Genomic DNA, 13,399 nt, shown 5'->3' with positions numbered 1-13,399 from the left:
CTACTTTAATTCTCTTTAGAATCTTCATCGGCCTTTTTCTAAACTGTTTGACGTGTGAGTTTTAAGTGAACATACAGTACGTCTTGATTTGAGAGTGACGGTGTGATTGTGTAGCTTAATACAGAGAGTAGGTGTCAGCGTAATTGCTCTTTGAGAAATCAAAATCATGATGTTTTATCCTGTTTTTAGCTTTCCGTTGCTCTGCACCGACTCTTCATTTCATTTCGATATCTTCCTTGCGACAGCACAATCGATTAAAAGCAATTTTCATTTCACTTTGTCAGTTTCATAACGTCACTTTAAAAGAACATGACATGGAAACGTATTCGGTAGATTTTATTGCCAAAACATGTCCTCTAGAAGTTGTTGAGGCAATGGAACTGTGAAAGGAAATGTTATTTAGCTCTCACACTGTTGCAGAACTTGAAGATGAGCGTGTTTTACTGTCTGGGATTCAAACGTGTAGTATAATTGCTTACTTGAGTACACGTATCTAGCAAACAAACTTGCTTGGAAAAAGTATGGAAATCATGTTACTGCTAGTGTCTCATACCATTTATAGACTGCAACCTTTGATAAACACCTCACAACCTCACCTCTGAGTCCCTGTTAGAGGCCTAGCATACATTTGAACCAAGTTCATCATTTTTTTAAATTTAGTCACCTCAATGTTAGTCTAGAAGTTTGTCAGTCATATATGTGTAATAATAATGCGAAATGTTGGTTCCTGAACAGAATGTCAGTTTCTGTTTTGCACTTACTTCACCCTTTGTGATGTTTGTTACAGTAAGAGGTGGCCATTTTGTGTGTATAACTGCTATGCTATGTTTAGTGTCAGAATGGTTGTGTTGTGGCTGTGGTGGGGTCCGGGGGCAGTCTTGTTAATCTGCGTTTGTTCTCTTAACTGTAGTTCATCTGTGGGTAGGAGAGGAGGAAGGCCATGGAGCCCTGGGCCCCGCGCTGACCCTCGACCCTAACCTCGCGCTGCCTAACCTAGCTGACACTGAGACGCACGACGCAGCCTCTCTTAACAGAGACTAACTCCGGCCCGAGCACCCGGCTGGAGCAAGGCAGGAACATGATGATGGTGGTGATGAAGGAACACACTATATCAAAGACTTTATTTAAAACATGCTACGATCAAACAAGAGAAGTCATTCAAAAGGAACTATGAAGGAGTGTTTCTGCCCCGTGTGAGGATGGAGAGGAGACTGAGAGACAGACCTGCTGAAATGACTTGTAGAGGCCACTGGATGTGACGCTCAGCAAAGTGACAGACAGACAGCGACTTTAACCATTCGGTTTCCTGTCCTCTCATGGATGACTCCTCCCTCCATCTTCTGTCTTCTTCATGTCTCTCCTTTGATTTGATGTTTTTGATTAAACTACCTGCTAAATGACAGTCCCTAACACACCCCTACTATGACACATTCCTTGATCCAAGATGGCGTCCATCATTGTTGACAAAAAAAAAAGAAGATAATATTCAGACTGAACTGTTGTGCTGACCTGTGCTTCACCTGTACGACAGGCTCTCTCTCTCTCTCTCTCTCCTATCAGACCCAGTACAAAGACAGGTATTTAATGATCCCCGGATCACAGTAATGGTATTGTCCCTGGACTGTACCATTCCCACTCTTGTCCAGCTGGAGCTGTAGCTTAACACGCTCCTTTTGACCAGACCAACCATCTATGGAGACCAAGCACACTTATTTCCACGCACATTTTAGTTGCTATTTTCTACCCTGTTTTAGGGCCCAATGCTCAGCGTGTCAAAAACGAACTAACAGGGAGAAGATAAAGGAAAAACTAAACCAGAAGTATGACATTCTCTGACAATCTTTTCCTGTGCTAGCTAACTAAGAGAGAGCAGTAGTTTTCAGATATGATTGGGATGTTAGTAGATGTGACAACGAGAAGAGAAAGCCTGAGCATTGTACATACAGTAAGGTGTGATGATGGACAGAGGACTGAGGATCCTCACCCCACCCTCTCCCCATAACAGAAACAGGACTGAAGTGAAGACTCTTTTCTCGCTCTAAATCACAGAGCCTGTAGATGCTCAGAACTAAATGTAAAAAGAGAGAAGTAGCCACAACAACAAAAAAACACAAAAAAAAAACCCGTTGTTTGTGAAGAGCAGAAAGTGTTGAAGTGACGGTAATAACTAGTTTACACGACCTTGTCCTGTAGGTAAACATAGAGCTTGAAGAGAAGATATCAAAAACAAAAGGGGATTGTATTTTCTCCCCTTTTCATCTCTCTTATTGACTTCAAGGACTATAGTGTTGCAAATGTTTGTAAGATACTGCCACCAATCAATGTTGCAAAGTGTTACTGACTACTGAAACGGTTTGATGTATTTACTTTAAAAAAAAAAGACGGAAAAACTGGAAAAACAAATATTGTCTAGCCTTAGATACGGTCATCTGTTGTTGCATCGACGAAGCTAGTTGTTTTAGATGGTAGGCCTTAGGGTTGATCCATTTTTTTTCCCCCCAAGTACTGTACTTTTTTGCCTTCTACATTTCAAAGAAAAAAGAAAAAGATTGACAATCTACTCATGTGCTCCAAACATATGCCCATATATACATAATACATTATGCATAGAAGGATTTTTTTTTTCTTTTCCAAAAGTATTTTGCACTGTGATAGTATTATAAATCAAATCTATACAGTACAAAACTAGCTAACTAACTACAATGAAGGTGTGTGTGTCTGTGTGTCCCTTGACATTGTGAAATGTTTCTATGTCCTCTTGTGAACCCTGAGAATTCTAATGCGGTATGTACAGTGCACATATATACAGTACATTTTCAGTTTGAAGGACTACAGTACATGGCTTTGACAAAAATGTTATCATAGTGCCAACCCCAAGGCATGCAAGTCACCTGTGTGGTCATCATTTACATACTGTTTGTTACTAAAGCAGAGTGATGATCGATGCTCAAATTCCACATCGGGTTGAAATTCAACTCCACACAAAAAAAGAGCCTGTTTTTAATTTGCTTTTCTTGACTTTAGAATTCCCAATTCCAAAATATGAAGGGGGGGGGGGGGGGGGGGAAGGACGAGAAATTAAAACAAAAAGTGATATTGTAGGGAATTAAACAGGGTGCTGAGAAGTGGATTGTGGGACTGGGTCTGAGTTAACCAATCAGAGGGCCCGGTCAGTCCCATAGTGATGCCCTCGCTCCCCTTCTCTCCGTTGTGTGGTTGTATACCTGAGAGGTTAATATTAACTACCTGGCTCTCTCTGAACCGGTATAAGAGCATTCCACGTACGAACCTGTCTTGTGAGCTGAAAACCTTTTGTTTGCTGTATTCTCATGGCAGATGCTTCGTTTTGTAACTACTGAACTGTACTTATAATAAAAATAAAATGTATTCAAACTATAACGGATTGTTGTCGAGCGATGGATTGTTTCTTTTTTCCCCCCACAGGATAACAGTCACTTAGGAGAAAATAAAGCATCAAAATGCCAGTGTTGAGTGAACGATAGTCTGAATATGTCACTCCCTCAAAACTATTCAATTTCCAGTCTAGTCCTTTATCTCAGAGCTTCATGGACTATGCTCATACTGTTGAATAGGCTACAATACCAACTAATTGTGGTAGGCCTATGTGATATTGTCATCCACCACCATCAACAAAGTCACCTCACTGCATTGGATGGAGAACTGTCCTATGCAGACTCAGATAGTTTTGTGCTCTAAAAGATATACACACATGAGTATAGGCCTAGCCATCAGCTTCCACCCCTAATGCACTCAGCTACAAGAAAACTGAAAATGGTTTACACACTCATGTAAACCAGGGAGACCCACAATGGACCACATCCCGTCTGACGCACACACACACACAGACACACAGACACGCACAGACACACAGGCACGCACGCACGCACACACACACACACACACACACACACACACACACACACACACACACACACACACACACACACCGAAAGAAAGATCAGTGTTCAGCTGAGAACACTTCTCTTGACTGTTGTTGGTGAAGCGCTTGTTATATTGCGCTGAATGATGAGCAATATAAATGATGTATCTTTCTCCCCTCTCCCTGACTTCACTGTTAAGTGCTGTACAAGGAAGTAGCCAGAGGGGATACAGTGCTGACTGACTACAGAGCTGACCGTGTAGCACCAAACTGGCCTGTTCCATGACAGCTCAGATGACAAGTTATGGTGTTGCTAACTGTAGCCCTGTGCCCTTAGGCCAATGTATTGTTAATTCCAAAACACCATCCAGTCTTATTTCAGGGTGGGCAAATAATTGCTCTTCTCCTTGTTTCTTTTTTTCTAGTCTATCCATCACGCAAAGTTGTTTTGGACATATTGTGTGTAATTGGTTAGTGTGTGTATGTGTGTGTGTGTGTGATCTAAGACAGATAGTGCTGTGATATAATTTTTCACAGGTCCATTACCAAGCTGGAGGGTGCTGCACCTTCCAGCCCCCGAGACCGTGTTCGTCTCATCTAAGGAATCTCTCCATTTCCCATAGCAATGTCATAGGCAGGAAAGTAACAGTACGAACACATTCAAAAAGATAAAACTTCCTTACCCACATCAAAAGTACACGTCACTCAAGTCCGCTTTGTTCCCCTAGTTCTAGTCTGGGATGTTCTTCAAGGGGAAGTTTTTTCTGTTTTTATTCCTCCTCTTTGGTGGTACAGGCTGAAACCTGATCCAGGTCTGGTTGATGGGATCCATATTTGAGTTAACCTAACGTCAGGACCCAGCGGCTGCTGAGCCTGCTGGGAAGAGGCCCAGGTCAATGCCTGACTAATTTTTAAACGGATCAGCTGCACCGCACCAGATGTGGGGGCGCTTGTGATGCACGGAATCTGGTCCTAATAAAACTCACATCCGTAGAAAGTAACCATTTCACATAATTATTTTCTCCTTCTGTCTCTGGAAGTGATTTTTTTTACATTTTTTAAAATTTATTTAACTAGGCAAGTCAGTTAAGAACACATTCTTATTGACAATGACGGTCTAGGAACAGTGGGTTAACTGCCTTGTTCAGGGACAGAACAACAGATTTTTACCTTGTCAGCTCAGGGATTCGATCTAGCAATTTTTCGGTTACAGGCCCAACACTCTAACCACTAGGCTACCTGCCGCCCCAAACTAAATAGAGTTTAAAGGAAGGATGTTTTGTATGATTACAAATCAGACAGTCCCTAATCAAAACCAGGATATTACTGTGTGTGTGTGTGTGTGTGTGTGTGTGTGTGTGTGTGTGTGTGTGTGTGTTCACCTACTGTGAATGTGATCGTGCACGTGTCACTGATTAAAGAACACATCAGGTCTTTTTTCATTCGATTCTGCTCTTATGTCTTTTCATTGCTTGATGATCTGTGGCGCGTCATCAGTTTGCCTCATGACCCTGTTCAGAGCTTGATGAACATTTCTTCTCCCTTCATTTCGTTTCTTTCCCTCTCTCACATCTCTCATCTTGCCGTTGTCTCTCTCTCTTCCTCTCTCTCTCTCTCTGCATCCATTTCCTCTTTCCTTTTCACGCCATATTGTGCTGCAATGTGTGCAGCGGCGATTGATGTGCTTAAGATGATGGTGCGGCTCCGTTCAAGTGTGCCAGCAGTTGTAACTGGGCAGATGGTGACCTCCAGTTGAACCTGTCTTTGCGCTCATTTGTTCAGCTGTGGTTAATTTCACAGGCCTCCATGTTGCAGGCGTCTCTGCATTATGCACTGCTCCACCATGGCCACTAGAGGGAGGTAAAGACCAGCTTTTACCACATCAGGAGGCAACTAGCTACTTTCTGCCTTTGTTTTCACATTGCACTGAAAGGACTGACTTACGACAATAGTATCATAGAATAACAATAAAATAAATAAATAATAATTAAAATGAATTCTACAATAAATTGCACCTTTTGTTCTGAGCAATTTGATCCAACGTTATCAACCCCGCAACCACAGTGTCGAATAACCAAGTCTATTTAATGTTGAAAATATATGCTTATGAAGGTGCTAGTTACTTATGATCTGTCGTTTGAATGCTACCCATCTGTAACCATAAGACATGGTTGTACAGTCTGGGCCTCTCAGACTGTGCTTGGCACTATCCTCATAGACAGGGAGATTGTAACGTTAAGTTATTTCAATTTGAGAAATACCGGTACTGTTTTGGGATTCTAAGCCTAAACTGTAACGCTGTTCAATAATAAACACACACCCACCCATACACACCCACACCCATCTACACCCACATCCAGACACACCCACATCCAGACACACACTGGTCATCTCACCACATAACGTCATCTCTTCTGCTCAATCAGTTTAGACAATCCCTGCATATTTACAGTACACTGAAATGCTGTTTATGTTGTACTGTATGTACTGTAGAGTGTAGAGTAATATCTCTCTCTACACACACACACACACACACACACACACACACACACACACACACACACACACACACAAACAGAGAGACACACACACAAACACACAGTCCCCTGGCCTCCTGTTTCCTGGTAAATGTGTTTCTGTGCTAGTCTCAGGCTCTGGCTTATGAATCGATGATCATGTGGTGTAAGGGAGATAGATGGCTTTTAGCTCCATCTTGTCTCCTCTAATTGTAAAATATTAGTTACATTAGACTCTGCCTTGTGATTAATGGAACTTATTTGGAGGTGGCCCTCTCCTGGCCCTCTCCTTTCCAAAGTCCCCCACTGACTTTTGAGAATTGAGTGATTTCACTTAAAGCAGACAAATAGGGCTCTCTCTCTCTGAGAGGAAGAGAGAAGAGAGAGGCCGAGTAAAGGGAAGAGAGAAGGAGGGAAGGAAAATAAGAGAAGGGAGGAGGAGGAGGAGGACAGAGAGAGATAAGGACAGGCAAAGCTTGCATGGGGGAAAGCACTGACGATAAGGTTTAAAAAGTTATGCCAGAAAAAATAAGCCAAGAAATTTAAGCTTTGCAGGAAATAAAGCTTCGCCAGATTTATACCGTGTAACACATTGCAGATCACACGCTGAAAATACAACCCGATCTCACAGAGGGAAGTGAAGTCTTGATCTTGTTCTAAACCTGGTCGTCACTGAGAAAGGTACGTATATTCATCATAACGGACTGTATTAAGAATGGTGCTTTCCAATAACTCTCAGCCCAGTCCCCTTGCCTTGGAAACACAGTGACTGTTATTGATACCCGCAGACCACTTAGCTGTGCTGGGAACATGTTTGTGACAGCCAGAGACCGGGTTGCCCTTGTAATGTCTGCCATAGGAGAGAGATAGATCATGTTGCGGCGATATGAGCACCTTGTAGGGGACTTACTCCATACGGCAACTTTTCCATCCCGGCCCTCCTCTGTTCCTGAGCCCATGGGAAGTGTGATGTTTTTATTCGTCCTCTCTTGTGTTGTTTTTTTTCTTTTTCTTAATTGGCTCAGAGGCCTTGAGCAGCACCTGGCATGTATCGGGCGAGCTGACATGATCTGCTCTGTTTAGGACACTGTCTCCTCTGGCTGTTCAGCTCCCACGGTTAGCCTGACACACACATCACTCTCTGTTCTCTGTTAGCCACTGCTTCAGTCATAACGCTCCTTTTTGACACGGGTTCGTTTTTTTATCAGCCTTCTTTTTTAATCCTTTCTAGAAGGTCAACAGGAAGTTTCCACAAGGCTTATCTGCCGTGTGAGTGGTTTATTACCTTTTAGTCCAAATGAACTCTTTTTTTGCTCCCTCTCTTTCTTATTGTTTCTATCTTCTCCGTTTCCCGTACACAAGCACACAGAGACTGTAGCCCACACTCTTACAGACTTGGACATCTATTAGCTGTCTGCAGTGACAGGTCAGCCCGTACACACACACACACACACACACACACGCACACACACGCACGCACGCACGCACGCACGCACACGCACGCACACTTGCTGAGACAAGCTGACATACAGGCCATCATCACATGATGAATTTACTGCCCGTGCACCCTTGAGCCCCAACAGTCCTCAGCCAATCACAAGTGGGAGAGGCCCCGGTTTGTGTCTGCTCAACAGAGAGGACACTGACACTGCAGGTGCAGGTACAGAGGCTCTGACCACTGGAGAAGTTTGACCTTACAGTATGGGGTTTATGGTCCTAGCTGAATGGCATGTACAGACACTAAGAAAACAACTGTTTTAGTGGAATAGAGACAAAGAAGGAGAGAGTGGGTGAGAGAGAGATAGAAAGACTCACTATTTTGAGGAACCTATTAACAGCTCCTTCTGGTACAGCAATTAATAATCTAGTTCAGTATTTAACATGGGACTGAATCCCCAGTGACTACTTTTTAGCTTTCTTTGATGCATCAACACCCCCTCCCCGCTGCCTCTCCATAAGTGTATTCCTTAGTGTTATGTGTGTGTTGGTTTTTCTAGTTAACCAGAGAAATAGACCAGATCGCTATTCCCCGAACCTCAGCCCAATTTTACATCAACACACACAGACTTCTGAAACCTCTTAATACTGTTGAAAAGTCAAATCCCTCCAGGGCTTTGGATGTAAATACAAATATTTTTGGTAAATCAATAGACATGTACCTTGAATCAGAGTCAAAAGGTCTTTATAGGTCTTTAATGTTTGAATAGGGTAGAACAGGGTTCCCCAACTAGTGGCACGTGTGCTGAATTTGGCCCGCGGGTGGTTTTATTTGGCCCCCAATGTTTTCTGTGTAAAAATAAAATATTATTATTCATTTTGGGTGATTTTCATTGATGGACATAAAAGACTGTAAAAGCACCAGGAAATCAGCTCCAAGTGATTTACATTTTGGAAGTCTGTTCCCAAGTATTTCCACGCATAATAGAGAGACACGTGTTCATATACAAATGTAAGCAAGGTTTGAAATGATGTTTTAGTCAAATATTATATCTGGTTGGGCTTTGTGTGGTCAATTTGCAGTCTACAAATCATTTGTAATGATGTTCCAGCCCCATGACCATCCACTCAAGAAGAAAACGTCCAATGGCAGAATCTAGTTGATGATCCCTGGGGTAGACATTCTAATGCTTTTTCCCAGCCATTACATTTTCCTATCTGATGTTTACGGATCCATGCCACCGATGAATGGACGCTACTGTAACGTAGACCTGGGACGATAAACCAAACATTATCGACCCCGACCGTACCGATCACCTATCGCAGGCATTTTGCTGATATAGTTCATTACAATAAGTAGCCTATACTAGAGAAATGTGACGTTTGAACTTAAATACATTTTAGATACCTTAATAGAAAATGACTCAAGTAAAAGTGAAAGTCACCCAGTAAAATACTCCCGAGTGGCGCAGAGGTCTAAGGCACTGTGGTCTAAGGCACTGTATATCAGTGCAACAGGTGTCACTACAGTCCCTGGTTCGAATCCAGGCTGTATCACATCCGGCCGTGATTGGGAGTACCATAGGGCGGCGTACAATTGGCCCAGTATCGTCCGGGTTTGGCTGGGGTAGGCCGTTATTGTAAATAAGAATTTGTTCTTAACTGACTTGCCTAGTTAAACAAAGGTTAAATAAAAATACTACTTGAGTAGAAGTCTGAAAGTATCTGGTTTTAAATGTACTTAAGTACAGTGGTGGAAATGTACTCAATTGTCATACTTGAGCAAAAGTAAATGCTATACATCAAATTCCTTATATTAAGCAAACCAGACGACACAATTTCCATATTATTATTATTATTTGACAGCCAGGGTCACACTCCAACACTCAGACATCATTTACAAACTAAGCATTTGTGTATAGTGAGTCCGCCAGAACAGAGGCAGTAGGGATGACCAGGGATGTTCTCTTGATAAGTGCATGAATTGGACCATCTTCCTGTCCTGCTAAGCATTCAAGTTGTAACGAGTGCTTTTGGGTGTCAAGGAAAATGAGTGAAAAGTACATTCTTTTCTTTAGGATTGTAGTGAAGTAAAAGTCAAAGTTGTGAAAAATATGAATTGTAAAGTAAAGTACAGATACCACAAAAAACTACTTAACTACTTAAGTATTTTTACTTAAGTACTTTGCACCACTGAATATGGGTGATTGTTAATGGGACAACTGTGGTGAACATTAATATTAGATGAGGGCAGTGGGAAGGTAGGCCCCTAAATGACAGGTAATTCAAGAAGAAGACAAGTAAGCGGTCAGTACGTTGTAATAAACTTGAAAGTTGTAATAAAGTTGTAATAAACTTGAAAGTTGTAATTAAAGTTGTAATAAACTTGAAAGTTGTAATAAAGTTGTAATAAACTTGAAAGTTGTAATAAAGTTGTTATAAACTTATCGTTCTATTTACTGTTATCGCATCAATTCAAGCAATTTATTGCAATAAGTATGTTTGTCCATATCGCCCAGCTCGAAAGTACACTCTTAGAAAAAAAGGTACTATCTAGAACCTAAAAGGGTTCTTCGGCTGTCCCAATAGAAGAACCCTTTGGAAAATCCTTTCGCGTTCCAGGTAGAACGCTTTTGGTTCCAGGTGGAAACTTTTTGGGTTCCATGTAGAACCCTTTCCAGAGAAGTTTCTACTTGGAACCAAAAACGGTTCTCCTATGGGGACAGTCAAAGAACCCTTTTGGAACCCTTTTTTCTAAGTGTACTGTAATGCTTAGAAATGATGTGTAGGATGCCCCAGCCAGGGTTACAGGTCAGGATAAGGGGGTATAGATGTATAGGCTGGACATGGAGTGTGAGGTGGTACTTGGGTGTTTGGGAGTGCTGTTTGCTGACTAAACTCTGAGCCTTTACAACACGCAGGTTATTATTGGCCGACAGATGGTGCATCACATTTTTACTGCTCACACCTTCTGTGGCTCTCTCTCTCCCCAGACACAACTCCAATTTTTTCCCCCTTCTTCAGAGGAATGGAGCATAGCGCTACTCTTTGATACACAACACTCTCTCTCAAACCCATACACAAACACAAACACACACGCTCACCTCTCTCGGTATGTGTCTCCTATAGGGACTCGAACACCGCCATTTTTTCTCTGTTTGTCACTCACATTCTGTACATATCCATGGCAACACACAAACATACACATAATTCTGTCATCACATATGTTTACGTATAGGGATACTGTATGTTTCCTTATACTGTACATTAACAGTTCACATGTTTTTTTCTTTACATCCCAAAGAAATGTATTGCTTTCCACAAAGTGATATTTTGGGATTTTAGCAACGAGGCCCTTTATCTACTTCCCCAGAGTCAGATGAACTCGTGGATACCATTTTTAATGTCTCCGCGTGCGGTTTTGAAGGAAGTTGCTAACTAGCATTAGCGCAATTTCTAACTCGAGTTAGCTCAATGACTGGAAGTCTATGGGTATATGGCTCACGAAACTAGCTCTAAATTCCTTCATACTGGACAGAGAGACATACAAATGGGATCCACAAGTTCACCTGACTCTGGGAAGTATGAACTTATATGAACATTGCAAAAATCCCGAAGTATCCCTTTAATAATGGTGTAAATTGTAATTTATTCAGAACATATTGTGGTCATCTTTATACATAGATGTGCAAACACAGCAATACAAAAGGCTATTTTAAAGTTGGCGACAAGGTTTCCCTAATACAAGTAAAAATGGTTGGCTTGGTTATCTTTACTTGTGCCATTCATTATTTCTACACTTAGGGGAGAGTGACGTTAAGTCGTGCCAAAATGATTAGTTGTGCCACCCCTTGTTTCTTGGAAACCATACACAATTTAATCATGTGACCAAATATTTAGGAAGAGGTTGTCATTTCATGGAGTTTGTGAAGGAAGACCCCATGTGGCCTTTTATACAGCAACATAAAAAGGCTATTTTAAAGTTGGCGACAACGTTTCTCTAATATAAGTGAAAAAGGTTCAGTTTGGTAAACTTTACTTGTGCCATTCTTTATTTCAAAATTTAGGCTCAATCCCAATACCTCCCCTTAGCCCTCCCCCTCGTTTTCAAGTGTCCCTCAAAAACAAAGCAACTAGTGGTAGGGAGAGGTAAATAACCATGAGGAATGGGACGTCACTCGCACACAGCAAAAGCCGCCAAAGGTTAGCCTACCATGCAATTAATTGACTACGAGCCTCGTGTTTTTCCACAATGCCTGTAATGACGGCAGGAATAGCTTTCCTTATATGTCTCATGCAAATAATATGTACTTACCATATGAGCAACAAATGAGAACTGCAAAACAACAATGTGCCATAATGTCGCCATATTCTGGCTGCTGTGGCTGTGGTTCAACGTGGAGTAGTATTGAAGCAGGAACATTCATTACATAATGGCAATTTGACATGTAACAGTGGCATTTCCTTCACTCAGTCATGATTAACCAGTGGAAGCAATTAAAACCACTGTTCTGCACTAATATTTATACCAAAAGTGTAAGGGTCCGTACACAGATTGGCTACATAGCTACACATCCATAGGCATACAGATATTTTTATCCACCACTACACAATAAGTAAGAAAATAGTTAGTACGTTACTTCGGCTGCATTAAATGACAAATATCTTCAATCTCTAACGTTGACATTACTAGCCACAATAAAGAACACTGACAAGTGATTGACTTCGATTTTCTTTTTATGAACAGCAAGGCAAGCTTACAAAATTGCTCATTCAATTTGCAGTAAATGCATCCACTTACAGCCACTGGGTTTCACAAGATGAAAGCCTGGTTTGCTGGTTTGCTCAGGAGTCCCTAAAACATTAATAGGATAGTTCACCCATTTACAAAATTACACATTGGTTTCCTTACCCTGTAAGCAGTCTATGGACAAGGTATGACAGCAATCCGTGCATTTCTTTTGTTTCCCTGGTGCATTTTTAGCACACATGCTAAAACGTTTTGGCATTTGTGGCACAAATCCCAAATGTATTTCTAAATGTAGGCCTAATCCCAATACCTCCCTTAACCCTGGTAATGATATTAGCATTTTCCCGTATCATGTTCAAATCATCTATAAGGGACTTTGTTGAGCTTCACAATCAGTTGGAGATACTTTTGGATGATTTGGACATGATGCGTGGAAAATGCTAGTATCGGTACCAGGAATTGGATGGGATTTTTGCCACAAATGCTAAACGTTAGTATTTGGAAACAGTGCCAGGGAAACTAAACCAAAGCATGGATTGCTGTCTTGCCTTGACCATAGTGCTTAGAGGGTAAGGAAACCAATATGCAATTTTGTAATTTGGGTGAAATATCCCTTTAAACAACACAAATTACAATTCATACAAATGTCAAACGCTCATATAGCAATCTAAATGTATAGCTAGCTGGCTAATGTTAGCTAGTCAGATAGCTTGTTAAATAGCAATTTTTGTAAGTTAACATTGTGACAAAGAAATATGCAGAATCATTTGTCTCTACATTAACTAACATATTCCT

At 41.4% G+C, this 13,399-nt stretch overlaps 1 protein-coding gene across 10 annotated transcripts in view; it reads left to right on the top strand.

Moving 5' to 3' along the window:
• The window catches only part of znf536 (zinc finger protein 536), a 189,288-nt gene that overhangs the window by 160,216 nt on the left and 15,673 nt on the right, over positions 1–13,399 (top strand). Inside the window, exon 8 of one of the 10 annotated variants that reach the window (XM_045708876.1) lies at positions 911–3,399. The exons of the other annotated variants lie outside the window; for them this stretch is intronic. Within the exon in view, the coding sequence (XP_045564832.1) occupies positions 911–1,041 (131 nt within the window). The 3' untranslated portion in view covers positions 1,042–3,399. Of the gene's footprint in view, positions 1–910; positions 3,400–13,399 lie in introns of those variants that run through there. 10 annotated transcript variants of the gene reach the window in all.

This window comes from Salmo salar, chromosome ssa26 (genome assembly GCF_905237065.1).
Source record: "Salmo salar chromosome ssa26, Ssal_v3.1, whole genome shotgun sequence".
Classification (NCBI taxonomy): Eukaryota; Metazoa; Chordata; class Actinopteri; order Salmoniformes; family Salmonidae; genus Salmo; species Salmo salar.
Note: the sequence above shows the minus strand (reverse complement) of the source record. Positions and strands in the feature narration are given on the sequence as shown.